The sequence below is a fragment of the Talpa occidentalis genome, unplaced genomic scaffold, assembly GCF_014898055.3.
Source record: "Talpa occidentalis isolate TD23 unplaced genomic scaffold, MPIMG_talOcc4v2.1 talOcc4.17, whole genome shotgun sequence".
In the NCBI taxonomy this organism is placed as follows: domain Eukaryota; kingdom Metazoa; phylum Chordata; class Mammalia; order Eulipotyphla; family Talpidae; genus Talpa; species Talpa occidentalis.
In genome coordinates, this window is record NW_023601754.1 from 37,790,469 (window position 1) to 37,818,193 (window position 27,725).

General features: G+C 55.9%; 1 protein-coding gene across 2 annotated transcripts; it reads left to right on the forward strand.

Moving 5' to 3' along the window:
• Positions 1 to 347: 347 nt before the first annotated feature.
• KCTD15 (potassium channel tetramerization domain containing 15) lies at positions 348 to 16,045 on the forward strand. 2 transcript variants are annotated; one of them, XM_037516495.2, is made up of 7 exons: positions 348 to 406; positions 2,149 to 2,233; positions 3,781 to 3,873; positions 4,488 to 4,663; positions 9,211 to 9,355; positions 11,452 to 11,757; positions 12,973 to 16,045. In XM_037516495.2, the coding sequence occupies exons 3-7, from the start codon at positions 3,808 to 3,810 to the stop codon at positions 13,129 to 13,131; spliced, it is 852 nt and encodes a 283-aa protein (XP_037372392.1). In that variant the 5' UTR covers positions 348 to 406; positions 2,149 to 2,233; positions 3,781 to 3,807; the 3' UTR covers positions 13,132 to 16,045. The 2 variants fall into 2 exon arrangements, with proteins under 2 accessions (XP_037372392.1, XP_037372393.1); XM_037516496.2 differs by lacking the exon at positions 348 to 406 and adding an exon at positions 1,672 to 1,852.
• The last annotated feature ends 11,680 nt before the right edge of the window (positions 16,046 to 27,725 follow it).

The window sequence follows — 27,725 nt, forward strand, 5'->3', positions numbered from 1 at the left end:
CGGTCGCCGCGGGCCGCGCGCGGGCTGCCGGCCGGGGCGGGGGCCCGGGCTCCTCGCCGGCGCGGGCAAGGCCGCGGGAGAGGCGGGCGCGAGGAGGTGGGAGCGGCGGGAGGCGGCCGGCGCGCGGGCGAGGGGCGGCGGTGCTGCCGCGCGAGGGGAGGAGGCGCGGGAGGGCGGGGAGGGGAGGCCCCGGCGCGCCGCGCCGCGAGGGGCCGCGCGGAGCGGGGGCCGGGGCGGGAGGGGTGGGTGGGGGGAGGGTTGGGGGCGAGAGAGAAAGTAACTCCTGGACGAGACCGGAGCGACCCGCGCGGCGAGCGCAGGCGGCGAGGCTGAGCCGGCGCCCGAGACCCGCGGCTGCGCGCGGCGGGGGCTGCGGACGAGTCGGATCCGCCGCTCGGGCTCCGAGGTAAGCCCCGCGCGGGCGGCCCCCGCTCGGCGCCGCGCGCCCCTGTCCCCAAAGTGGCTGCGAGCCCCAGAAAGTGGCCGGCCGGGGCGCGGACCCGGGCGGGGGCGGCGGCTTTGTCCCGGTGCCGGGCGGCGGGGGCCGGCGGCGCGGGGGCGCCCAGCACAAAGGCCTGGCGCGGGCGGGGGGCTCGCCCACGTGGGTTGGCCCTGGCCCGGGGGGGACCCTCCCCACGCGGGCGGGCGCGGAGCTTCCTGCCGCGCGGGGCGGAGAGTGTGTGTGTGTGTGTGTGTGCGTGTGTGTGTGTTTGTGTGTCTCTGTGTGTGTGCGTGTGTGTGTGTGTGCGCGCGCGCGTGTGTGTGTGTCGGCGGGGGCTTGCAGGTCTGGGTGCTCGGGCCTCTCGGTGCAGGGCCCAGCGCCCTGCAGGGCCGGCGAGTTTCCGGGGTCCGTCCTGGGCTCGTGCCGCTGGGGCTTCGGGGTGCACAGGCCCGGCTTGGCGCCCAAATCTGGGCGAGAGAGAAAGTCTCTAACGGGACAGATGTTCGTCCTCTGGCGCCCACCCCACGAGTAGGACACGGGACGGGAGGGGCCGGCGCCCTGGTGGTCGTCCCAGGCGCGCGGGTTTGGGGCCCCCCAGCAGGCAGCGGGGAGACCGGATCGCCGCCCCCGATCCCTGTTGCCAACCGGCACTCGCGACCTGGACGCGCGCGCGGGGCGCACACCGGCAGACACCCGCCCGCCCGCCCGCCCTCGTCGCTGGAGAGCCTCTCGGCCCTCCCGCGCCCCCCACCCCCGATGCAGAAGGACAAGCTGCAAGTTTGCGCCCCGTGTTTCAGTGTGCATGAAGGAATTTAACTGCACGAGTGAATAACAGCATTAGTTTCAATTAATTTTTTTTTTTAAATCCCGGCAACAATAAACTTTGAGAACAAAAGCGCTTTTACGTCCTTAATTAGGCGAGCTTCCCATCTGTGGTCTCTAAGTGTCTGCCTCTGGATTTAACTTTGTCCTCCGCCCCGCCCCCGCCGCACACCCCTCCCCGCCCGGCTCCGCACTTCGGGCTCCCCGGACACCCCGCCCCGCGGCGCTGCGGGCCTCCTTGGCCCGCCGGCTCCGGTCGCCCCGAAGTTCTCTTCTCGGGCCGGCGGGCTCCGCGGCGGGGCCGGCGCGCTCCAGGTGGCCCGCCCGCCGCCCTCCGGGCCCCCCTCCTGGGCAATTCTGCAGGCCCCTGGCACCCTCGCCCGGGGCTGGCGCCCAGGGCGCGGAGCTGAAGGCAGCTCGCTAGGCGCCTTCTGTTTACCTTTTATGGTTAAAATAACAGCTTAGCAAAGAAGCGACTTCACGAAGAAGCGATTTAGTGAAATCGTCTCAAGCTGCCGCAGCTCAGCCAGTTTAATCACCCCCAGAGAGCTGAACAACTGCGAGCACAATGGGACACAAAATCATTTTGTGTGTAAATGAGCGTGGCATTCTGCTGGCTTCCCTCTGCTCGGGCGGGCGGGGCTCGGCTGCGGGCGGGCGCGGGACCTGGTCTCCCGCCGCAGCTCCGAGGAGCGGGTCCATACCCAGCCAGTTTGGAGAGCTGCGGGCCCTGGAGCGGGCTCCTGCCCGGGCTCCTGCAACAGGCGGCTCGGCCGAGCCTCGGGAGGGCGGTGGCCGCCGGGACTGGGTCGTGGGTTGATGCTGGTGTCGGTGGAATGAACTTGTGTCTCTTACTGCATCCATTTTTGTGCTTCTGACCTCAGGGGAGAGGGTCGTGTGTCACCGATGCGCTGGTCGGAGCGAGCACTGGAGGTTCGAGCGAAGGCGTAAAGCCTGGGGCTTCCAATGGTGAGTTTTGGGGTTTGCCTTGGTTGTGCTTTGCGGTGAGAGGGGACAGGGTGAGAAAAGGACCTCGCGGCTTCTGTGATGGGTACTTGGTGATAAATGCCACTTTTTAGTTCCATCCTGGGGGAGAAGACCTTGTGCATTTCCGAGCTGGTCGCTTTCCACTGGAGTTCCTCCAGCCCTGTGTGTACTCTGTGCCTTCCCTTCTGACTCCTCCTCCCCGGGCAGGGTAACCCATTCCTGAGATCTGTTTTGGTTTCTCAGATAAGTGACCTGGTTTTCTTTTTTTAAGTGCGTGGGAACTCAGGGAAAGCGAAGCAGCAAGACCCCAGGAGAGGATGAATTAGAAGTCGTTGTCTGCTGCTAGCAGCCCCCTCCCCAGCTTCCTGGCAGGGAGCTGGCCGGGACACGCAGGGCACAGCATATTCTAGGAGAGGAACCTTCAATTTGCAGGATTTGCTTCTCATTGGAACTTGGCCCATGGTTTGAAATTGGATGTTGAATTTCAAGCAGGAAGTCGGTCTTTAAGGGAGGTTGCTCCCTCAAGGAGAGCTACGTCCAGGTTAACTTCTGGAAGTCAGTTGGAGGCAGGAAGGGGAGGGGGGATTGTGATAGTCATTGTGCAAACCTCCCCCCACCTCCTGAGAGCCCCAAGTCAGTGGAAGGGGCTGCAGAAACCTGCTTTTCCCCCACCCACCGGTCCAGGGCCTGCAGAGTGCCCTGGGGGAGGCTTGGAGAGACTAAGGGGCAATGTAATTTCAGGTGGTGGTGGTGCAGTCCCCAAGCCTTGGAGGGGGGCAGGACAGAGTATCCATTTGCTGAGCTGCTGCCTGTTTCCTTCTGGCCAGCTCTCTAATGCCTTGGGGGACACGATCCTAAGGGATCTGGAATACATTAGGCACAGACAAGACTCTTCCAGGGGTCTGGGGAGAGACTGCAGAGGTGCGGGCTAGGCAAACAAAGACAAGTTTCCTCTATTACGAGCCAGGGAGAGTTGGCTTCCTAAGTGACTTTCCCGCTGCCTTGTGGCCCCGCTTCTGCTTCAAGGAGGCTTCTCTGTGTCTGGCCAGTTGCAAAGTGCATCCTAACACCTGGCGACGGTGTTATGAAATAGATCCTGGGCTCCCCGGCCCATGGAGGGTGGGGGGCCCTCCCCAGACTGTGGTCCACAAGGCCCTGCTGATGCAAGAGGAGACACGCTTGGTAACATGGCTCTCGACCAAAATACCAGGAAAATCAGATTTGTTCTGAAACATTTTGGGGCAATAATGGTGAGCATATGTTTCGGTGCTGTCATTAGCCGAATTAGCAGACATGGAGCGCCATGAAAATGCTCGCAAGTGTGTGCGAGTAATCTGCTCCAGCCCGAAGGCTTGCTTTGGGACGTGGAGACAGGAGAGTAGCAGGGGGGACCTGGGGAGGCTCGTGGCGTGGGGTCCCGCAGAGCATGTGCAGAAAGCATGACTTTGAGCGCCTCAGCTCCGTGGGAGACACGGCGCCCGGGACTCTGAGGAGTGAAGCCCTGTCTGGTCTGCTCTGTGCTTCCGCAGATACTCTGGGCAGCGATGGAAGCCTAGATGCCTCACCGCAAGGAGCGGCCGAGCGGGTCCTCGCTTCACGCCCAAGGCAGCACTGGCACCGTGGTGAGAGCCAGCAGGGTGGGCAGGGCAGCGCTGGCGGGCCCCCTCTCCGCTTCTCCCCCGCCGCCCTCCCGCACGGCCGCAGCGTTCAAGAGATGGCTGTTGACTGGCTGCACGATTATGTATTTTTTGAAACGAAAATGCTCTTAATTTGATGTGAAATTTACTCCATGTATAAAACTCAACGCCTTAGGTGCTGAGGAAGTCACTAATTTAGAGGTGTCTCGTTACTGAGACAAACTTGCAAAAACCCCTGAATCCCAATTCACAAATTGGTGATTCGTTTGTCAGGGGATATTTCACATCTAACACATAAGCCCGCGACCTTTAATTAGAATTTTGCAGTTTGTTTTATGCCCCTGGAGGCTGACACCTTGAAAATTTTTTTTTTCTTGATTTCTTATTGCTAATAAGCATCTTTCTTTTCCCCTCTGGTACTTTGAAGAAAATGATGCAAAAACACTTAATTACAGTGGTGGACATAATTTGTCAGCTGAATATGTGATCAGGCGCAGGCAGAAGTGATCTGATTAGATCTGTGATCACATTGGCAATAAAGGGAGTGCACCGCTCTGTCGTGGGGAAACTCTTGTCTCTGCCTTGTTTTCCGTCTCCAGGAGGGAGGAAGCATGTCCCGGTTGTCTCTCACCCGGTCGCCCGTGTCTCCCCTGGCTGCCCAGGGGATCCCACTGCCAGCCCAGCTCACCAAGTCCAATGCTCCCGTGCACATTGATGTGGGCGGCCACATGTACACCAGCAGCCTGGCCACACTCACCAAGTACCCCGACTCCAGGTAAGAGCGAGCCCCCCACCGGCACCAGGGTGTGGGCATCCTCTGCAGCCATCAGGGGACACTCAGGACTCTCCAGGGCCCACCCGCTCGTGCAGACCCAGGGAGCCAGGGTGCGGGAGGCCGAGTCTGCTGCTTTGCACAGGGACTTGGGGCCCTGAGCTGGTGGCACTGGTGGAACTAGAAGGAGCTCCTGGCCTGCTGGCGGAGGCCACTTCTTCAGAGCCAGCCCCATCCGAAATTCAGCAGCCGGCTGGGCATCTCACGTACCCTCGGGTTCCCTTCAGGCCTGGCCTGAGCAACTCTACTTCTTGGTGCTGCACTGGGGGGGATGTATTTAATCCCCTTTGCTAGCCTAACCCTGAGGAAAGTGTGTGAGGCAGGGAAGGAAAGAGCCTGCATTTTGCCATCTTTGGGTGAGTGGCCACTGTTAGACCCTGCAGGCTGCTTGGCAGTGACTGGCTAGGAAATCCTGCACGTTCAGTTCCGGGGGATGCAGGGAGGTGATAAGAACGAGCCCCGTCCGTGGATGAAGTGTCTCGGGGCCTCCCTGTAGGAGGCTGAGCTCCCTGGTGCTTCTGACTCTGGGCCTCTCTGTAGAAGGTGCTGGTCACTGCCCACTTTCCTGCTTTTGCCTCTCTAGGGTCAGACCTGGTTTCCCTGTTGCAGGGCTGACTGGGGATGGGGTGGTCTCTGAGCAGCCCCCCGGGATGATGTGGTGCACTGCTTGCTGAACTAGGGGCTACTGGCTCCTGGTACTTCTGGACGGCCACCGCTCCCTGGTGCCCGAAGGTTGAGCAGCAGGAGGGTCCAGACTGCTGGGCACTCCCCTATGTTATACATTTAAAATAATAAGAAGTTAATTAATTCCCCAGACACCGAGGGGTCAGGGGTGTCTCTGGGAAGCTTCCTTGTCAGGTTCCTCACTGCTGCTTGCTCACAGCGGCGAGGCGAAGATTCGTGGTGTAGGGAGGTAGCTGCTTTGGAACGTGTTGAGGGCCAGGTGGAGTCCTCCATGGGGGCAGGAGTGCTCCCCGAGAAGGGGGTGCTGGAGGTGAGCATATGTCCAGTCTGGAATCTCGGCTATAGATGGCGACCGGGACTTCAGTGCCCGGGGCACGGTGGCGTTGGGGAGGGCAGCCTCAGGCCGTGTCCGCAGCATGCACCTGAGCACTTGCGAAGTGGCCTGTCCAGGGCAGGAGATGGATTCTGCTTATTTCATTTCATGTCTGCCTGTGCGGCGCTCCTGAGTTGTCTGAGATGGATCATCCCTTAATCACTTGGTGACGTTTGTAAGGGAATTTCAGAAATCCTTACCCACCACGTCTCTGAAGAGCGTTCCTAAAATCAGACACTGGCCCTTCTGGAGTGATCGCAGCCCAGCCCTGCTGACAGAAGAGCGGGGCTGCCTGGTTCTTGTCCCAAGCTGGTGCTACGAGGGCTGGGGGTGGTCCCCACCCACACCCACATCTCCTCCCAGATCCTCACCAAGGTTCTGGCAGCTGGGGGTGCTGGGGGAGCTTGGGAGTCCCACCTTCTTGCCTGTGGGACCCTCTGCTGCAGGATCTGCCCAGAGGGGGCAGCTGTCTGCATTCTTTCCTGGGGCTGGGGCTTTAGCGGAATCTTGTTCTCCCTGGGTGGCTTCTGGCTCCCCAGCCCTGAAGCTTTAGCCTAGAGGTGGGGAGTGGGGTGAACTGTAGAACTGTTGGGGACAGTGGGTCAGGCTGGACTTGGGAAGCGGGTGGGGCAGCTGTGCTGCCCAAGGAGTTCCTCTCCCCCATTTTCTTCATCCCTCTGAGTGATTTATAAAATTAAAAAGTTATTTTCTCCAATCCCTCACCTTGTGTTGGTGATGTATGAGTCACCTGAAGTTGGAGAATTAAGGGTGCTTAGGTCACCCCAGGATTTGGGATATTAGCATAGTTCTACCCCAGACCCCTGGGTCCCTGTGTCTACCAGCCATGCCTGGGCTTCTGGGTTCTTGGCTCCCACACAAGGGGAGTTTGGGACAGCCACAAGGAGCAGCTTTTGGTCCTTGTCAGGAGCCCAGTGGGCACAGCCAGGCCCTGGGCGTGTACCCTGTGGGCCGCCACCTCACTCCTTCCTGCCTGCTGGACAGCCTGTAGCTGCTGCCACCACAGCCGCACACTTGGGTCCATGCTGGCCTTGGGCAGCGGCAAATTAAGATGGCCAGGAGCTTCAGAATAAATAGGACCTCCTACTGAAACAGCCGGGAAATTGGAGCCAAAGGCTAAAGAAAGAGAAAATAAAAAAGAAGACCCTCCAGTATCAGCTGGGATCAGCACTGGCGGGCTTATTCCAAAGAGGACTTTTGAAATTGGCATGCCAGACCCTGCAGCGGCCCTCACAGCGCAGCCTGGGGCAGAAGCCAAGCCCAGACCCTGTAAGTGACCGCAGGTTCCTTTGTGGCAGTTGTCCAAGCTCCTTCCTTCAACCTGCTCACCTTAGCCCCCAAGGGCATGCAAGGTCTTCGTCAGTGTCACTGAACCACTGAAGGTCTACACCAGCCAGCCAGTCCCGGAAATGGTGGATTGAGAACCTTCTAGCCTGGGACCAATAAGACAACTTAGAAACCAGCACCCTGGAATGTGGGTGGGTCAGGAGTCTTCTGGACCAACAGGAGGGTCTGGAGCCCCAGCCAGCCCTGACATAAGAGGGGTCTGCGACTCGGCCAGGCCAGGCCAGAGAGGCTGAAGCTCTAGCCTTGCTGCAGGTGCCACGTGGGAGCCCTCTGCTCTGGCTGATGACTGTCCATGGCTCCGGGCAGCTTTGCTCTGTCCCATTGTCCCCGAGGATGCTGGCTGGCCCCCGCACTGACGTCTGAATGCCCAAGCTCTGCTGAGGCCAGGTCTCAGGGACTTGGAAGGCTGGAACAGTCCATGGAGCTCACAGAGCTTCCTGCAGGGCCTGGGTTCCCTCAGGCACAATTGCCAGGCCTGGGGAGGTGATCAGACTCCGTGGCCTCTGGGGCCCTGTGATAAGTTGTAGCTGGGTGTCTGCAGTACTGGATCCACAGGCTCTGGCCTCTCCACACCTCGCCACAAGCCACAGGACAGCTTGCCCTTTGACAGCCCCATTGGGACAGGCTGGGCCCTGTCCCAGCGTGAGAACAGGTGACTTCGTGGCTATTCCACACCTAGGCAGACTCATGGCGGATGGTTTGTGTGTTCAGCCATTAGAGTGGATGTAGGTGGGAGATCCTGACAGATCCTAAGATCGGCCCTTAGCTGCTGCCCAGCTTGTGTGTGCTGGGCACAATGGCAGGGCAGGGCAGGGCCTCAGGAGGTGACTTGGCATGGACATCAGTCTGGGCAGCTAGGGGTGAAGGGAGCACCCCTGGAAGGTCCTTCCCACGGCAGGCAGAGCATGGCGGCTTAGACATTGACTCAGCAGGCTGGGCTGAAGGTCGGGTCTCAGACTGGGCCATGCTTCTCCCTGGCTGTGCAGCCAGGATCTAGCAGGGCATGTGCATGTGCACCCACTGAAGGACCTCTGGAGAGACCCATCAAACTGCCTTCTGTTCCCAAACCAAGCTCAGGGCTGTCCTCACTCCTCTTTGGGACTCCTGACTTGATGGACCTGGGTTCTGCAGGGGATGTCAGGCAACCAGAGCCTGTAGCCCTGGGTCATGGGGCAGGGGCAGCCGTGGCTCAGGCCTGGTTCCTCCCCAAGTGCATGAGGATGGGCTCAGGGGTTTCCCACAGGTCCCTTTAGGGGACAGGATGCTGGGACCTGTCCCCCTCCTTGTGTGCACATACTGTGGCATGTGTGCACATGAGTGTGTGCTGCATGCAAACTGTTGAGCGTTAGTGTGCTGTGGCACACACACCATCCCTCCCGCCTGCCTCTGCTCCCCTGGGGCTCCCTGAGTGGGTAGCTGCGGGCAATGGGGGAGCTTCCTGGGGGTCCGTGGCCATGTGCCTGGTCAGCTGGCGTTGGCTGCTGTCCTTTGCCTGGCTTCTTCGGGGTCAGCCTGTGGTGTGTATTCCCAGGGCGGGGATCGTGGGCCCCCATGCTTGTTGCCAGAGTGTGTGGAGTCCGGTGCTCGCTTGTGGGGGTTGGACGAGGAGCATGTGTGTGGCCCAGGCCTGCTGTGGCTAGTTTGCACGGCTCGTGGGGTGTGCGACTGTAGCCTGGGGGGTCTGATGGTCAGCAGGAGTCTCCTGGGTGGCTCTGTCTGGCGGGGCTTGCGTGCGTGGGGCAAGGCAGCTGTGTCTGTGTCTCACTGTAGTTTTCCAGGCCTGTTGACATGTGTCAGCGGGCAGGCGGGTGTGTACGGCTGGGTGTGTCTCTCCGGCTGTGGCTTGCCAGTGTAGGTGGGGTGTGTGGCCTGCGCCGGTGGCTGCACTGGGTGTCCTCTCCCACTGTGGCCTGGCAGCCCCCGGTGCGTGCAAGCATGGGGCCTGGCCGGGTCCCAGAGTCACCCACACCTCTCCCCTCCCCACTGCAGCAGGGCGTGCCCCAAAGTGTGGGGGCGGGGCAGGTGGACTGGGCTGTCCATCAACATCCCTCCCCCAACTCTCGCCTAGAATCAGCCGCCTCTTCAATGGCACTGAGCCCATCGTCCTGGACAGTTTGAAGCAACATTATTTCATCGACCGGGATGGGGAGATTTTCCGCTACGTCCTGAGCTTCCTGCGGACGTCGAAACTGCTGCTCCCAGATGACTTCAAGGTAAGTCCGCAGCCGGCAGCTCCCCAGCGCTGCCTGCGCGGTGGCATTACACAGGGGACGTTGTGACTTAATAAATGGACCCGCGGTCGTCATGGCAACCATAAAAAGTTAAACGATGAAGCCGAGGGCTAAATCAGTTTTTCTAAACTAATTTTGTTTTCTCACATTTTTAGCTTATTTATCAGGGTGTAACAACAATTAAGCGGCGGCGGTGGCACTTACCCTGGTTTAATGTTTGTCGTGGTGAAGGCGGATGTGTGCCCGAGTTCCAGGAGTTAGCGCCTCCTAAATCTGTGCCTTGTTGGCGGTTTGCAGGCAGAAAACCCTGATCCAAAGCAAACGCCTTTTAAGAAAAAACTGCCCCCCGGGTCTCAGGGTGGGTCTTCCAGGCCGCCCCCCAGTTCCAGGTGGCCTGCCTCAGCGCTGTGCTCCTCCGGGGTGCCGGGGAGGGGATGCAGGCTGGGCTGCCCCGCGAATAGCCATCCCTCCTCCCACCCCCTGGAGGCCCAGGAGCCTGGGGGTGTTTTGTCCTTTGGTTGAGGACCAACAACCAAACTCGGACTGAGCATGCGCTGACACATAGCACACGCCATCTGTCCCCCAACACTTACAGGCTAGTGGGGAGACGGCTGGGGGAAGCAGTTATTCCATGGTGGTAATGCTTCAGAGAAGTAGGGTCTCGTGAGGGTGAACCCCGGGAGGCCTGGCCCGGAGTGGGGTTCTGTGGAGAGTCCACTGCTCACGGTGAAGGAGGACCCGGAACAGACAGGGGCTGGGGGCTTGGGGAGGGGCGGGGAGCTTCATGCATTCCAGAGCTGGAGAGAAGGTGTCTCGCCTGGGGCTTCTGAGTTGGGCTGTGGTGGCTGCTGGTTGATGGCAGGACCTTGGTGGCAGCGCAGCACGGGGCATCTTACCCCAAGTGTGGTGGAAGGGCTGTGAGCAGGTGAATGATGATCAGGGTTGCCACACTGGAGCGGGGGTGGGAGCAGGAGACCAAGCAGGTCCCTGGCAGCTTTGGACTAGGCTGGAGGCCCCTAGATGGAGCAAAGCTACAGTATAGACTCATGTTTAAGAAAAGATCAGAAAAGGGACATGGGTTGGTGAGGTGAGGGGTTCTCGAGGATGCCTCCCAGCGTGTGACTTGAGGGTGCATGGAGGTTCAGGCTGGGGGCATATGGGTGCACCCCTGCATGAATAGCTGGTGGGTGTTAGATAAAGGCTCTGGACTATGGGGGACCATGTGGGGGTGGGGGTTTGGTGTGCAGGTAGCATTGAAAAACTCAAGAGTGGATGAGAGTGAGGCCCAGGGTGGAGCCAAAAGGGACAGGAGGGGTCCCAGACTAAGGACCAGTAAGGGTTGCGGCCTGTTAGAACTGGGGTTTCCCTCGGCATAGTTCCAAATGCCAGGGTTGGCAGGTGGAAGGGATTAAGGCCCTGCTTTGGGGGATGGGCATCTTTGCCTTTCCCCTGGGGGTCCTCAGGCTCACCAGCTGGGCTTGAGCTGAGCCCCAAGGAGTGACAGAGTCCTGGGGTCTCTGCTGCCCCAGGCTGAAGTGTGTGTGAGGCACAGCGGTGTGAGCCCACCCTGCGCCGCGTGGGCTGCTCGCGAGAGGTGGGCTTCCCGCCCCAGCACCTCTCAACTCCTGCCATTTTATATGTGAGGAAACTGAGACACAGAAAAGGTCAATAACTGACACTCAGAGGTCTCAGGGCTGGTAAAGGAAGATGCCAGAATCCACCCTGACAGGTCTGTTTTGCCTCCAGGCAAGGGCACAGCCTCTGGCTCCTCTGGTGTGACCTGCAGGTCTTTCCAGAGGCTTCTCTCTGCCCCAGGGGGCGGAAGTCGCCCCCAGTGCTTGGGGCCAGGGGGAAGGCCTTAGGGGATCTGGCCCAGGTGCACACCTGGGCTAAGGCTCGCCTCCTGCTGCTTGCACCCATTCCCCTGCGCTCCCTGCCCCCACCTGTGTGGTGGTCACAGTCACCCAGGTCCACACTGCGGGTGGGGGGGTGGCACTTCCCAGCCTGGTCGGAGGAGAGCCCCCTGCAGCTGGACAGGGCCGGCCCCCAGCGCCCCCACCCCATGCGTGTGCCCGCAGGACTTCAGCCTGCTGTATGAGGAGGCGCGCTACTACCAGCTGCAGCCCATGGTGCGCGAGCTGGAGCGCTGGCAGCAGGAGCAGGAGCAGCGGCGCCGCAGCCGGGCCTGCGACTGCCTGGTAGTGCGGGTCACGCCAGACCTGGGCGAGCGGATCGCACTCAGCGGGGAGAAGGCCCTCATCGAGGAGGTCTTCCCAGAGACCGGCGACGTCATGTGCAACTCTGTCAACGCCGGCTGGAACCAGGACCCCACGCATGTCATCCGCTTCCCGCTCAACGGCTACTGCAGGCTCAACTCCGTGCAGGTGAGGGCTGCACCGCCCCTGCCACGTTGCACCCGCCCCTCTCACCCCCACCCCCACCCCCAAGCCCGCTGGCAGCCCAGTGAGCTGGAGGGAGGCGAGGTCCTGCTATGGCGAGGCCCTCCCGTGCCATCCTACAGAAAAGGCAACAATGTGTCGATGCATAATTTATGTCTCGCTCATAATTAAATGATGGCGCCTGGGGGATGGACTTAAAAAAATTGATCTATGCTTTTTTTTTTTTTTCCAAAAGGATGTTTTATAAAAATGGCCCAGAGTATTTTCAACAAAGTGTGCTTCATTTGACACCCAGAGTCTGACTTTGGATTCAAATTAAACCCAGGCAATAGGAGAGGCAGGTCAGACACAGGGAGTGGAGGTTGCCTGGAGCCCCCATTCTTGCCCTGCTGACCTGGGCCAGCAGCACCCAAACAGCTGCCCAGAATCTTTCTGGACCAGCTTTCCCCAGGAGGGGCTAAAGTTGGGTAGCCCAAGATGGAGCAGGGGCCTGTTTGCCAGCAGCTCTTGCAAAGCTGTGGCCTACAGAGCAGACTCCTATTTCAGGTTTAGGACAGGGTGGATTTGTGGAGGCCATCCCCCCACCCCCACAGTCTGCAAGCTGTCAGTCACAACTTGCTAGTCGCAGGACACAGGTGTCAGATGCACCGACTCCTCCCTCACAGGGGCACAGACCCACGTGGGCACGGAGGCCTGCTGAGACTCTGCGGGCAAACTCCTCCTCCTCCCCCATCTCCCTGGAGCTGATGGGCCCCCAGGCCTCAAACCATCTGGGACTCACTGCTCAGGGAAGCAGGTGGCTGCCCGGAGGCAGGGTCTCTCTGTAATTGGGGCAGGCCTCAGTGAGGGAGGGGGACTGGGACCACTTGTCTGGACTGAGAGGGGCAGGTTAGGCCCTGGAAAAAAGGGAAGGGCCCCCAGGCTCTTTCCGCCTTTCTGAACCAAGACTTTAGACCCCAGAGGGCAGCAGGATGGGGCTGTCTATTCAGGTCTGGTCAGTCTGTAGGCCCCGGGCCTGTCCACTCCTGTCCCTGCTCTGGTTGTTAAGTGGAGTTCTGCAGAGACCTTTGTCAGCGAGTGAGGTTGTGCTGAAAAAGGAGGTCCCTAAGGCTGCCTGGCTGCCCTCCCTAGCACCCCCTGCTCACCTGCTGGGCCAATCCAGACAGACTCTTGCAGCTGACCCCCGTTTCTTCCCCGCAGGTCCTGGAGAGGCTATTCCAGAGGGGTTTCACTGTGGCCGCATCCTGTGGGGGTGGCGTGGACTCCTCCCAGTTCAGCGAGTACGTGCTCTGCCGGGAAGAGCGGCGGCCACAGCCCACGCCCACCGCCGTCCGGATAAAGCAGGAGCCCCTGGACTAGGCCCTGCCTCAGTGCCCGCCTGAGGCCCCCCCGGCCTTGGGAACACCCCAGGGACCTGAAAGCAGTATTGGGGAGTTCTGCCTGTGCCTGCTTACTGGTGGGCATGACACTGAGGGTGGGACTGGAGGGTCCAAAGCAGGCCTCGGGGGCCCCAGGGCCCCGGGCGTCGTGGCCACAGAATGTGGGCTGCTGGAGGCAGACCCGCCAAAGGATTGTTGATGTGACTCAAAGATGCCGCCGTTGTCGCCACCGCCGGTTCTCCAGCGCCCTGGGCTCCCCTGGCTCCCCAGCCCTTCACAGGGTCCTCTGAGGCTCCGGGACCTACCAAGGCAGGTCATCAGGGCCCCCTGGCTTGCTCCAGAGGACCCTTCCACCCTTCTCCGTGCGTGCCAGACGTCCCTGGGTCTCCCTGCATCAGAGGTGGCTTATTTTTCTACAGTATTTAAGACCGAAGTAACTATAACTGCACAAGTCAGAGAGGCCGACAAGGACCGACACGTCTCTATCTGGTGCTCAGTTCTCAGCCGGACTCGCAGCCCGCCCACGCGGGGAAGAGCTGTGGGCTCTCGCCCCGGTGCCTGCACAGTGCGCCTCAGAGCTTTCTGGGCCCTGCTCTAGGGACAGCGCCTTGGTGGCAGTGCCATGGGGGCTGAGGCCGGCCCCGGGGTGGGGCTGTGAGGAGGAGGCGGTGCTGGCATGGGGGTGGTGGCTCTGGAACCATCTGATACCATCTGATACCCTCACCTTCGCTGCTGCCCAGGGCTCAGACCATGCTGGGCAGGTCACCTGACCTCACCCTTGGGCTTCCAGTCCTGGCTGTGTGCACCCATACCTGGGCTCCAGGAGAAGTCTCTGCCCATCTGGACCAGCCACGGGGCCACACTGAATCCTTACCTCAGGAATGGGCCCCACAGTGAGGGCCCATCTGTCACAGCATCCTTCGGGTCCCCAGCTCAGGAAGCCGTCCCCAGCTCTGATTTCCCACACTAATATGCACACTGAATTTTAATGAACTGTTGTTACCCCCCTTTGGTAAGACCCAACACAGGTATACCTAGGGCTCCTCACCCCAATTCCAGTAAGGACTGGCCCCAGGGGTCCTCACAGACCTGCCGTCCCAGATGACAGGCCCAAAAGTGACCATCCTGGCTTTGTCACACTTCGCTCTTCCTGGGTGGAAAAACCACTGAGAACTGCTCAGTGGGTGGGGCGCCCTGGTGGCACCCCCAGTGCACAACGCCTGTAGACTTGTGTACAACTCCTTTAACATTGTAAAGATGCTGATGTACAATTGTTGTGTGTTTGTGTAAACACATCACGTTCCTAGTTCATGCCATAAATGATGCCGTAAAGCAAAGACTGAGGCTCCGTCCTGTGTAGAAGCGACAGCTGGATTCCCGCCTTTGATCTTGTGCAGGGGATTCTTGGGGGTGGGGTGCCCCACTCAGTTCTAATCAAAGAAGCAGTTGCATTGGCTGGGAGAGGGGCAGGGGCCTGAACTTGCTATTTATTGCCCTGGGATGTGTCCTTTTCACCCGCTTGTCCCCTCGGGCCACGTGATGTGGATTCTGGTTCACAGTCCCTGGCCAGATGCGAAGTGGGGATAGGCAGACAGGTGTCCGAGGACTTTTGAACCTGGTCTTAAATGTTTGAGATGCTCTCTCTGAGTCTTGTTCGGCATGCACATCCTCTTTAGAGCCCCACAGTGTGGTAGGAGAAGGTCCAAGCTCAGGCCAGCCAGGGGGACATGCAGCCCCCAAAATGATCACCATGTGAGGAACGAGGCAGCGTGGCTCCCCAAGGGCAGGAGTTTGAACCTACTCACAGAGGCCTCCAGATTTAATGAGTCCTTCTGTGTTTTTTCTCAAAGCCCTTACATTCTAACCCATGCGGACCTTTCCACAGGCCCGGCCGGGGCCACTAGCCCCGACCTGCCCGAGGCCGGGAGCACACGCCAGCTGCGCCCTGTCTGAGGCCGCAGAGCAGATGCCATCCAGCGTACGATCTAATTTGCTGGGCAGACTTGCTGGCCTTCTCCTGTGCTTAGCAACGCGCCTGCAGTTGGCACATCTGCATTTTGGCATCTGAAGTTCACATGTGAGAGGAGAGAAAGTGTTGTGTTTCTTAGAAAGGAAGTCTTGTGAAAACAGCTCCACGCGGTGTGTTTATGGAGTTTCCCGGTATGAAGCCGGCGTGGGGTCTGATGGATGGAGACTCCTTGGCATTTCCAGGCAAAGTCCTTTTGATGAAACCATCACGCTGGGGGGAGGGAAGGGAGTAACTTCCGTTGTGATTGTTACTCTTTATTTATTAAATAAATCAGGAAGTATGGTTTTGCATAAACTGGGGGGATTTCTAAATTTATAGAGAAATACTATCCTCCCATAGAATAATTCGCATCTGCCCAGTCTCCATCAACCACAAGTACAAATTATCAAGTCCTTGAAAACATTTTTCTATTTCCTGCAATGAGTGTATTTTAAGTACCCTTCTGGTCAGATACCATCAGTATCGTTTCTTCTGCGCTTCAGAAACCTCCAAACTAAGTATTTTTGGTTATAAGCAACTGGATAGAGAGCCCCCTGCTCCCCCACTCCCCTCAAGCCTGTGCCAGTGTGGGGAGAGCTGGCCAAGGCATAGCAGATGGCTCCCGCCACTGGCACATGTGGGCTCGAAGCCAGGTGACACGAACACCTTTTAAAAAGTGTTTTGTTTTTTTTTTAATTACCACTTGATTGTGTTCCTTAGACTAAATAAAGGATATTTTATAAATTACACACCCAGCTCTATTGCCTGGTTTCTAATCCACCGAGGCAGCTACAAAAAGGCACCCTGGCTGGGATGATTCTAGAGTTGTGACTTCTCACACGTGGGACTTGGTTGTGCTACTGAGTAGACCTTGAACAGCCCAAGTCCCTAAAAGCCAACCTTCCCCTGGTGAGGCTTCGCCTGGAGGGCTGGGCCCTAAGCCACTGTGGGGTCCCTGGGCGTCTAGCGAGTATACTTCACCTCCCCCAAACTCCCACTCTGGATTCAGTCTTCCTGGGCTGTGGGCCTTTTGCACTGTATTGATTTGGCGTGTGTGTAAGTGTGACCCAAACACTAATGCATTTGAAAAAGGGCCAGAGAAGCACAGAGGTGAGGAAGGAGGAACTATCTGTGTCGAGCCCCCGGCTGATGAGCACCGGGTTGAGAGGTTACTCCCTTTCCTGTCCAGGAGGCAGACCCGCATGCCAACATGCCCCCATCCCATGGGATCATGACCTACCTGATGGAACAGGTAGGTAAAAGTGAGAGGAGCCAGAGGATTTTCAGGTAAAGGCAGGATGCTTGGTTCAAATCAGAAGCTCTAGACAGTGGGGGGATGGTGCGGGGTCACCTGCTGGCCTTGAACTTGACACCTGGGCTCATTCAGGGTGCTGTAGAGCTTTGATGTTGTGGTTTGAGAGCTGTAACTTCAGATGATCTTATGGCAAGTGAGCAAGTGCATTCAGCTGCAGAACTCAGGATAGCACATAATGCTGGTCTCGGGGTGAGGAGGTGCCTGGCACTCCACTCACCCACCCACCCCCCACCAAAAGGGGGTGGTTCCATGTAGAGAGAGGCCCCTGTCTGAAGATCAAGGCCCATGGGGTAGCCCTGTGTGGACCAAGAAAAAGAAGTTATTGATGGCAGCTAAAGCAGCCTGCTGCCAGGAGCAAAACCAGTGCTGGCCTGCTACATTCTAGAACATCCACCATGTCCCAGATGTAGCACAACCCCAGTGAGGTCTGAGGGTCAGAAAAGAAGGGCTGACTTGGGCTCCCCCGGCCTCGAGCCATCATGCCTCTGTTAGTGCAGGGGCATTTTTCTGTGAGTTTTCAGTGAAAAAGTGAGCCCAGCCCCTGGGCAGTACCCCATGCTCCCCTCCCACCTGCCCCCACCCCCCAGCTCAGTCCCTCACTCCTGGCTGATGTTCTTCTGGACACTAAAATAGCAGCTTTCTCTGTCCCAAGCCCCAGAGCTGGACAAACAAGGTGCCTGCCTGACCCATGGGGAGCTCTCCAAACCTCAGTCCCAGGCCTAGGGGAGCTCAGTCCTGGGGACATGTGTCCAGGCAATGCTGTCTCGTTCACAGAGGAGGAGCCCCACCCTCCCATGGTGAGTTGAAGAGCATCTTGAACAGAATTTATGCTATTTTATGGCCATAACTTTGGTTTTTTTTTTTATAGAGGCATGTTTTTATTTATTTATTTATTTATTTATTTATTTGTTTGCTTGTTTATACATGCACTGGGTACAGTCAGAAGCGCGGGAGGGTGAGAGAATTCACCATTGCCAGAGCGGGGAGCAGAGCAGGCAGAAGGACCGAAGTACACTGCTGAGGGGAGCAGCGGGTGGCAGGAGAGGTCTGCGCACCATGTGGGACCCTCCTCCGGTGGCCGGGGAGCAGCCAGGGATCGAACCGGCGCCGCAGAGGCCGCGGGCAGCTTTACAACCCAGCGCTCAACCGCTGCGCCACCGTGGAGATGGCCATAACTTTGACTGGAAGGGTGTGCTCATGTTACTGCCAGGCTTTGGACAGTGGTTCACAAAAAGGTCCTGCCTACTGCAAAGGTCTTACCTTCCCAGCCACCCCTGGGCGCCACTGATGGACGGCCAGCCTCTGCAGGTGCTGGGAAGACACAGCAGGCCAGAGGCTAAGAAGACATTTGTCTCTCCCCAGAATCATTTACTTGAGTCTCTACAGATTTCTAGAAGAGAAGCCATATTACAGGTTTCAAGTTTCAAGCCATATTATAGGTTTCAAGGACATCAAACAGAGATGACCCCCCAAACTCCCTGACCAACTGGTAGAGTCAATGTCTCAGCCTCAACCCGGGCATCTCCAGAGCAAACCAAGCTTTGAAATTCTAGGAGACCCAGGGAGAGAAGAGGTAAGGCTCAAAAGGGAGGGCCCGAGTTTGGCTGCAACTGGATTTTTGGCTTTATTTCCGCCTGGCAGAACAGTCAGTCCTCCAGCTGTCTCTCAGGCTGCAGGAGCTTGCGCCTCCTTGACCCAGAGCTCCCCCCTCAGAATGACAGCTGGGTTCAGCCTGGAGCCCACTCGGTGGACACCCCACAGAACTCACAAACCAGGACAAAGTTTAAAGAGCAGGGGCCGAACCTGGGAGGGGATTCCCTGCCCTGCCCCCCAAAAGCACACAGGTCCCCACATCCATGGCCAGATAGACGCAGGCAACCTGGCCAGGGCTGAGGCTGCTCTGGGCCAAGACTGTCGTTCAGAGTCCTTGTCTAGGATGTCACCAGAGCGTCCTCCTGTGTCCTGGACCGGGGCCAGGGCTCCCGAGGAAGCTGCGGTTTGGGGTGAACAGTCTGCCCCAGCAGGGCCGGGCAGCTGCTCCCACTCCGGACGCGGGCCACGCCCTCTTGGACGCGCACACACCCCCGTTTCCCTGGCCCACGGAGACACGCCTCGCCCTGCAGCCTAACAGCAGGAAGGCGGATTTGTACGAGTATCTACAAGGTTCTGGAATTCTCGCCCGGTTGCCACACAGTGTACGGAGCATAATTGGGGGAGGTTGCGCAACTGCCAGCGAAGCTGGGGCGTGCTGCGAGGGCTCTCCAGGTTCTCATCACAGCGTCCGGGAGCCTTGGGACAGAGCCAGACGCCAACATTGCCACCTTAGGGTGGCACTCATGGCCCGGTTCCAGCGGGGGAGCAGGGCACTGCCGAAAGTTGGGGAACTCGGGTCCCTGCTGGCCTAATGGGAGTGAGGCTGGGCGGAAGGGACCACGCCTGCAATCCCCACCCCCTGAAACAGCAGCCTCGCCTGGCAGTGCCGCCCCCAGGCCCCCAGGCTGGACGCACACCAGGTCCCGAGGGAAGGGAGGAGGTTGGGCACGGGAGACCCCACCCAGCTAAGACCGAGACTGCCAGCCCCTCCTCCCCTCTGGAGCCTGTGCCTGGGCCGCTGGTGCATTCTCAGTCTCACGGTGCCCCCATGGGTGGATCCACCCCTGAGGCCCAGTGAGTCACTTCCCCAGGCCCTGGAGGCCTTGGTTGAAGGTGCCTCCCTCTCTGGCAAAGCCTCCTTTGTTCTAGTGCTGTCTTCACTTGACAACCCTTTCCTCCCCTCTGAGTTGCAGACTCAGGTCCTGTGGGTTTGGGGGCACCAACTGCGAGCAGCACTGAGGCAGGCAAACGGATGGCCCCTGGGAAGTATCTTCGGGAGGTGGTGCTTGAGTTCTTGCTTCCTCTGTCTTTTGCCCTCTCCTGGCGCAGTCTCTCTGGGGAAGCCCCCGCTTCCTGCACAGGCAGTGGGTGTACAGCTTCAGGAGCGCAGATTTGGGGGGCTCCCTGGCGGGCACCCCCTGCAGCTGCTGGGCTGCCCCTGACTCCTCTCTGGTTCCGTGGTTCAGATGATCACGCACTGTCGCTTTCTAGGTTCTGTCACCCCTCGGCCTCCCCCAGTGTCCAGGCCCTGGTGCAGGAACCCACCCAGGAAATTCATCTATGCACCCTCAGACACAGCCTCGAATCCCCTCTTCCCCCCTCCCTACCTCCCTCCTCCAGCTGGCTGGGGGGTGGGCATCAGGGGTACTGGCTGTCCTGGGCAGTGCCTCTGCTTGCGGAGATGATAGTCACAGCCCAAGCAATGTTGAGGTGCCATGGACACCGGCCCCACAGCCAGCAGCAGCTCCTACTTTGAAGAAGCAGAAAAGCACTTTCCCAAAAAGTTGTGTGCTCGGAGAGGCTCCAGTTTTATTTACAAACATCAAAGAGAAATTGGGGGGAAATACTCCCCCCTCCCCAGTGTCTTCAAAGCAGAGAGAAGAGCAGCAGCATCTGATGACACGTGTCTGTCCTTCCGCAAACACTCATTGGCGACAATCTGCCATGCCCTCGGAGGCCCTGTGGTCTAGCACAGGGTTACTGGGAGAAGCCAGGTTCTGGGCCATGTGCATTTCATGCACCAGCTCACCGAATCCTTCAACCTCATCCACGATGAAGGAGCCAACAGTGTCATCTGCAGAGAGAAGCAAAGGTGCCAGCCGCTCAGCTGACTTAAGAGCGTGAGAAGAGCAGGACCAACTGGCTCCCAAGCCGGTGCTCCTGCCACCACAGTCAAAAGCTAGTGTCCCAGTGCCCGATCGCTGCTGTAACGCCTGACCCAAACGCAGTGGCATAAAATGACCCAGAGTTATCACTGCATTGTTCTAAACAGCGGACCTCTGAGGTGGTTCTCACTGGAATACAATCAAGGCATCAACAGAGCAACATTCCCTTCCGGTGATTCTCAGAGAGAATCTGTTTCCTTGCCTTTTCCAGCTCCTAGAGGCTGCCACATTCTTCGACCTGTGCCTGCTTCCTCCATCTTCAAAGCAGCATCTTTAAATCTCTCTGACTCTTACTCTTCTAGACTCATGATTACACGGGCCCACCCAGATAATCTAGGATAATTGCCCTATTTTAAGGTCAACTGATTAGCCACCTTAATTCCCCTTTGCCAGATAACCTGACATATTCAGATTTCTAGGTTGAGGCTGTAGATATATTTGGGGGTATTCTTGTGCCTGCTCCAGCTGGGGAGCAACTTAGTCCACTCAAAAAAATATTTACTATGGCAGGCACAAGTTTAGGTGCTGCTGGGGCTACAGCAATGAGTGAAGAAGACAAAGACTCTTGCAGCATTTAAGCTTCAGTGGCGGGAGATAGACAATAAGCAAAATGTGCCATAGGTTAGATCACATGGAGTGCAAGGGGTGAAAGAAAGCAGGAAAGGGGCGAGTCATTGTGTGTGTGTTGCTATTTTGGTCAATGTGCTGGACAGCTTCCATTTGCCCCTCGCTCCTGCCCTGTGCCTGGGGCTGACATCCGGCTCCTCCCTGCTGGGCATAACTGGTGGAAGACAGTGAAGGGCAGAAGGCAGGTAAACCTCCTCCTTTCCCCAAAAGCCTTACCCCTCACAGGAGGCTTTTCCCACACAGCTCAGGGGCCAGCTCTGAAGACACCTCCTTTTCCTCGCCCCTTCAAGCCTGGGATGGTAACTGTGGCTGTCTCTGCTAGCCCAGGGGAGACTCACTACCCCTTCCAGTTTCCCTGTATCCTGTCCAGACCTTTGTAAATTCTCAGATTGTCCAAACTGGAGGGTGCCATTTGTTTTTCCAGAATGGCCTTCCTGAGCTGGCAGCATAGATAAAGCCCCGGAGAAGGTTAAGGCAGAAGGTGTGCAGGTACTTGGTGGAAGAGCATTTGGGGCAAGGTGGCTGCAAGTGCAAAGACCCTGTGGTTGGAGCATGTGTGATGTGTTTGAAAGACAGCAAGAATGAGGCTTGTGTGACTGGAGTTAGTGAGGCAGTGAGGCATGAATTGAGGTTGCAGGGGTACCTGGGACAGGACAAAAGTCAGGTATGTAGAGCTTTTGAAGAATGCTGCCAGTGCTGTCTGCTCCCCATTATCCACTCAGGACTCCCTCTGGATGCACAGGGGCCCTATGGCTCCCCAGCTGTTATGTGTACAACAGCTGCCCCTCCCCACTGCCCCTGCAGCTTTCTGTCTAGGGCATGCCAGGGAATAGCACCCTGAGGTGGCCCTCAGCCACTGTGGACTCTGCCACTGGTGATTGGCAATTGTGAGGCAGGCTCTAGGGGGCTCCCAGGGTCCCCTGAGGGGTTGAGCTCCGGTGGCTCTGGGGTGGTAACTCGCTTATTAACACGCCCTGTAGTGGCTTCCTTCCCTGTCCTGCCTCCCTGCCTTTCTCCCAAATGGTCCTCATCTCAGCCTCAGCTCCTGGAGCACCCCATCTTAGCACCCCGTGGGCCCTTTTCAGCACTTGCACTGAGCAGCTAAAGCAGAGCTGGGAGCAGAGTGACAGGGATGAGGGGACAAGGGCAGAACCAGAAAGACCAGTTCGATGCCCTTGCTCAGAGGAGAGGCAGAGGCAGCTTGGCAGTGCCGGTGGCCAGAGGAGGTTCTGGAAACACTTTGAAGGGAGAACCAGCGTGGCTCGCTGCCTGCTTGGATATGCTGCGCCAGAGATAGGAAGGGTCTAGTTCGAGGTAGGGGGCCCGAGCAGAGGAAGAATGAAGCCGCTTTTTACTGGGATGAGGAAGATTGTTGGGGGGAAAAAACCAGGGGTGGCTGGGGCTCGTGTTTTGGACGTGCTGGCTGACAGTTCGGTGAGACCTGAGTGTGGGTGCTGAGTAGGCAGAGGGCCAGTGCACGAGGGGCGCAGGGAGGACTCCAGGCTGCAGGAAGGAGCTGGAAGGCCGACAGTAGATAGGATAGTGAAAGCCCAGGCCGGGTGAGGTCTCTGAGGGGGTGCTTGTAGAAAGAAAAGGGAGGCCCCAGGATTGAGCCCCAAGCACCACTGTCTAGAGGCCGGGAGAGATGAAGGAAGCCCCAGCTCGGGAGTCCCAGAGGAGCAGCCAGCGGGGGAGGAGGGCCAGAAGGGTGAGGGAGGAGCTTGCAGGAGGAGGTTCCGGCAGCCGGAGCTCCTGAGTGACTGTAATCCCAGCCGGTGGCGCAGCGGTTGAGCGCTGGCTTGTGAAGCTGCCCGCGGCCTCTGCGGCGCCGGTTCGATCCCCAGCTGCTCCCTGGCCACCGGAGGAGGGTCCCGCATGGCGCGCAGACCTCTCCTGCCGCCCGCTGCTCCCCTCAGCAGTGTGCTTCGGTCCTTCTGCCTGCTCTGCTCCCCGCTCTGGCTCTGGTGAATCCTCTCACCCTCCCGCGCTTCTGACTGTTCCCAGTGCTTGTATAAACAAAACAAACAAACAAATAAATAAATAAATAGATAAATAAATAAATAAATAAAACATGCATTAAAAAAAAAAAACAGAATGAGGGAGCAAAACTTGCATGCAGAACATTCAAACGAGGAGAAAATTGAAAACCAATATGGACAGCTCTAGAGGGGAAATTGATGAACTGTTTTAAAGTGATGTTCTTTTTGAAGCAATACCAAATTTGCCTTGCAAAAGTCCTTTTTTGGTAACCACCACCCAAAAATTTAGTGTGTGCTTTCTACCAACGAGAACATTCTCCTGTATAACCACCACAGTGTCGGCAACAGGAAATTACAGGAATCTATTACCCACTCCATTCTGGTTTGACCAATTGTTCTGGTAGCTTCCTCCACAGCAAGGCACCCTGTCCAGGGTCGTGTGTTACATTTAGCAATCCTGTCCCTTTAGTTTCTCCATCTGGAAAAGTTCCTCAGTCCCTAATTTTTGTGACCTTAGCATTTTTTTAAAAATTTATTTATTTATGTGTACAAGAGCTGGGGTGCAGGCCAGAGTTGTGGGGGTGAGAGGACTCCCCAAAGACAGAGTGGGGAGCAGAACAGGTGGATCCACTGAAATACACTGCTGAGAGGAGCAGCAGGTGAGTCAGGAGAGGTCTGCTGCGCCATGTGTGTAGCTCCCTTGCCGGGGTTGGAACTCGTGCTGCAGTGGCTGCCCATAGCTTCACAGAGCTGAGACTTAACCCCTTGCACTACCAGGGAGGCCCGTTTAGCATTTCTGATGATGACAAGCCAGTGGTTTTGCAGAATATCCTTCTATTTCGGTTCATCTATTTTCTCATTAGATGGGGTTATATAACCCAGAATTGCACTCTTATGTATACAGGCACCCCCACTTTCAAAGACAAAAGCAAAATTAGCATTGAGACCCCAGACTCTACTGTGTCTGCAGAAGAAAGTCTCCGAGGAAAGTTTAGATGAACATTTTTTTTTTTCTTTTGCGTCGTGGAGCTGACGGCAATGTAATCACGGAGCCTCAGTGTTGCTTGTTCTCAAGTACAACCCTCATGCACCCGACGTGGCGTGTGGCGTCCTCGCCTGGACCATGAGTACATGTGACAATTAAAATGCTGCCCGTCTCACTTGTCCAGTTCTGGAAGTTGTGTATTCAAACATCCCCACAATCCTGGCCTCATCAACAGGGTGGAGAGGTGATAAACACGCTGCCCTCTTAACACAACTAAATATCCTGGAATTATTCAACAATGACTAAACTGAAGCCAGGGACACGCAGCACAAGCTGTGGGGCAAGACTGGCTCTTTTCTGCCACCAGCTAAGTGGCAGGAACCAGTGGAAAAGCGGTGGTGGTTTTGCACTGGGTCCCAGAAGCGGCTGTGGGCAGTGCCAGGGCAGCAGGTGGCGGGCATTTTACCACCCATCGCTGGTGGCCCCTCTGGGGCTAAGGCTGCAGGCAGAGGCCGGCAGCGATAGGGGATGGCAGTGGTTCCCCTGCCATGCACCCCAGGGCACACAGCCCCTACTTTGGGGCTGCAGAGAGAAGCATGGAGCCCCATTGGGGCAGCTCCAGCACGGGGACTCCTCCAGCTGCAAGTAGTAGAGAGGCCAGTGGATTTGGTGACGATTGTGAAATGCACGGAGCAGGTGTGAGCTATGAGCTGACTGGTGAATGGTCCAATCAGCCACAGGATTGAAAAATGGTCCAATCAGACTCGTAGGTGGGAGTTATGAAAGAAGAGATGAGGCAGGGTAAGTGCCGACTTGGGACTTACGCTGTGCTTCAGAAGGACTCTCAGACTCTCACAGGAGGACTCTGTTCCTGACCTCCAAAAGAAAGAGGAGAAGTCAAATTACTTCGCAGTGAAGCCTAAGAGGTCAGGCTGGCTGCACCTGCCTAGACCTTCCTCTGACATTTCCTGGAAGGAGCACCAAAGGCCCGGAGCCTGGGGTCACAAAGAAATGTTTGTTGCCAGTGTGGCCAGCGACTAGCCAAGAGCTGGTGATAGTGGTGTATCTGACACTGCCTCCTAGTGACGGGTGCTGACCAGTACTACTAGCCAGTACTGCCCAGCACCATTGACAGGTGACCCGTACTCTGTGTCTGGGTCACTTTGGCGAGCTGTTAATAGTCCAGCACTGCCTCTTGGTGCTGCTGTCTCTGTTGCTGCCCAGTCCAGCATCCGGTGCTGTCCATCTTGACCTTCAGACTGTTGCTGCAACCTCACCTGTGAGTACCTTCAGCTGCCACCCTGAGTTGGGTCCCGGCCCACTACTTGCTGCTGCACCACAGCTCTGGGCCTCATTCATTGACGGGAGAGCGCCATCTTGAAAGAGCGGCCTTTTGTGTGGGACTTCTGGACACTGTCGACAATATATGAGGTGAGATAGCTGGCCACTTTGGCCTTAGAAACTCTTTGTTTTCCCTGTTTGTTAATACATCCCATATGGTTGGTCCCTGAACCTGAGTGGTCTTGCAAATGTGTGCAAAGGTGAGCACCCACAGAGAGTGACCTGTCCTCTGTTGGGTACTGTTCATTCAAGCCCCCCTCTAGCTCTGTTTCATAGTGAATTCTGCAATTTTTTTTAAATCTCCTATATACCTGAGAGCTGATGTCAAATATTCCTATACCCAACAGGCATTTTTTAAAAGCCAGGGAAAGCCTGGCCTCTCTGGACAAAAGGACAAGTCCTTCTGCTACAGTAGAAGGACTGGCAGGTAGTTTGATTCACCTGCAGCCATTATACAATCAGGGTATAGATTGGTAGACTGGTCTCCTGCAGGGCCAGTATCAGCTGAACACTATCTACCTGCCTTCTACCTGTTGGAATGAAAATGCTGAATCCAGCAGCTTGGATCCCCTACCCCCAAGCTTCTAGCTAAAGAGAATGGCCCCACAGCACCATGCAGCCCATGACACCAACAGAGTTTCAGCAGTAGCCCCTACATTGCCAGCAGGATGGAGCTAGAAGTCTAGAATCACACTGAAAGAGTTCTGATAGCCAATCAGTCTCTAGCACTAATGCCTCCAAGTGTATGCCAAAAACCAATCATTATATATATATATATATATATATATATATATATATATATATATATATATATATATATAAAAGCTAAACAGAGAGACTCCCTGCTAAAATGGACTTAAATAGGTCAAGAGTGTCAAAGCATAATAACAGAATGGCCAGTGCACAATTGAAAATAACTCCTTATTCCAACAAATCATTGAATGAGAAAAGGCAATAGACTCCAAAATCTATATGAATTAGAATTACCTGACAAGAATTTTAAATCAGTGTCATAAAAAAGCTTCAACAAACACAAATTCTTTTGAAACAAGTGAAGTTTTTAACTCTTAGCAAAAATAATAATTTAAAAGGAACCAAATGGAAGTTTCAAAACTGAAAGAAAAACCCTGAAGTTTTAAAAAAAATAAGTGACTACATGGTCTCAGTTGTAGAATGGCAGTGACAGGATATAAACAATGAAATTAAAATAGAGGAATAGAATTTACTCAACCTGAATAAACAGAAAATAGACTAGAACAAAAGGACAAAATTTTGGAGTTCTGTGGGATATAACACTTGGGCATTCTATAAAAGATTTATTTACACATACAAGAACTGGGGTGTAGGCCAGAGGTGTGGGGGGAAGAGCGGATTCACCAGAGACAGTGGGGAGCAGAACAAGCGAATCTACTGAAATACACTGCTGAGGGGAGCAGCGGGTGGCGAGACAGAAGAGGTCTGCTGCGCCATGTGGATCAGCTCCCTGGCAGGGATCGAACTCGAACACATGCCGCTGATAGCTTGATAGCACTGAGACTTTAACCCCTGCACCACCAACGAGGCCCGACATAGCATTTGTAAAATCAGGGTCATAGATAGAGAGGAGAAAGTATGTTAGAGTGAAAAAGTATTTTAAGAAATGCTAAAAGAAAATTGTACCAACATATGCCATAGTTAGCTCCTGAAAACTAAAGACAGATAATACAAATCTTTAAAAAACAGCCAAAAAGAAATAATGCATTGCCCACAAAGGGATATCAGTTTGAATGAATTTCTCATCAGAAACCACAAGGCCAGTTGGAAGTGGCACAATACTTTTCTTTCTTTCTTTTTTTTCCCCTTTTATTAATGCTGTACCATTATTTTGCACCCTTGGTTTTTTTCTTTTTCTTTTTCCCCACAGTATAGGATTTTTCACTTTCGATGTAGTCACCATAGTTTTCCCATGATGAAAGCACCCAGTCTTCCACCAGGCACAACTTTTGCAAATGCTCAAAGAAAAGAACTGTCAACTGCAAATCCTCCATTCAGTGAAATGATACTTCAGGAATAAAGAAAAAAAATCATTCTCAGATGAGATGGAAACTAAGAGAATGTGGTGCTAGCAGATCTACTCTTCAAAAACGTTCTCCAAACTGAAAGAAAATGCTAACAGAAGAAGGCTAGGATATTCAGAAAAGAAAAAAATGATGAAATGGGTAAAAAATAGAAATAAATGCAAAAAGACTATCATCACATTTTGTTGTTGAAGCAAAATTTATATCTCACTATGATTTCCACACTTTATTTGAAGTGATCATATGTTAACACTAGCAGCCTATGATAAACTGTGCATGTGTATAGGAGATTACCTAGAAAAGCACTAAGTAAACTACACAAAGCAATATACTATAAAAACATGAAGAAATCAAAATAGAACTTTTACAATGTTCAACAAAAGAAAAAAAATAACAACAATGAGAATCAGAAGCAACAGGCAGAAAACAAGTAATGAAACACTTAGATCTAACATCAATAAGTACCTTAAAAATAAATGCTCTAAATTCACAAATTGAAAGTCA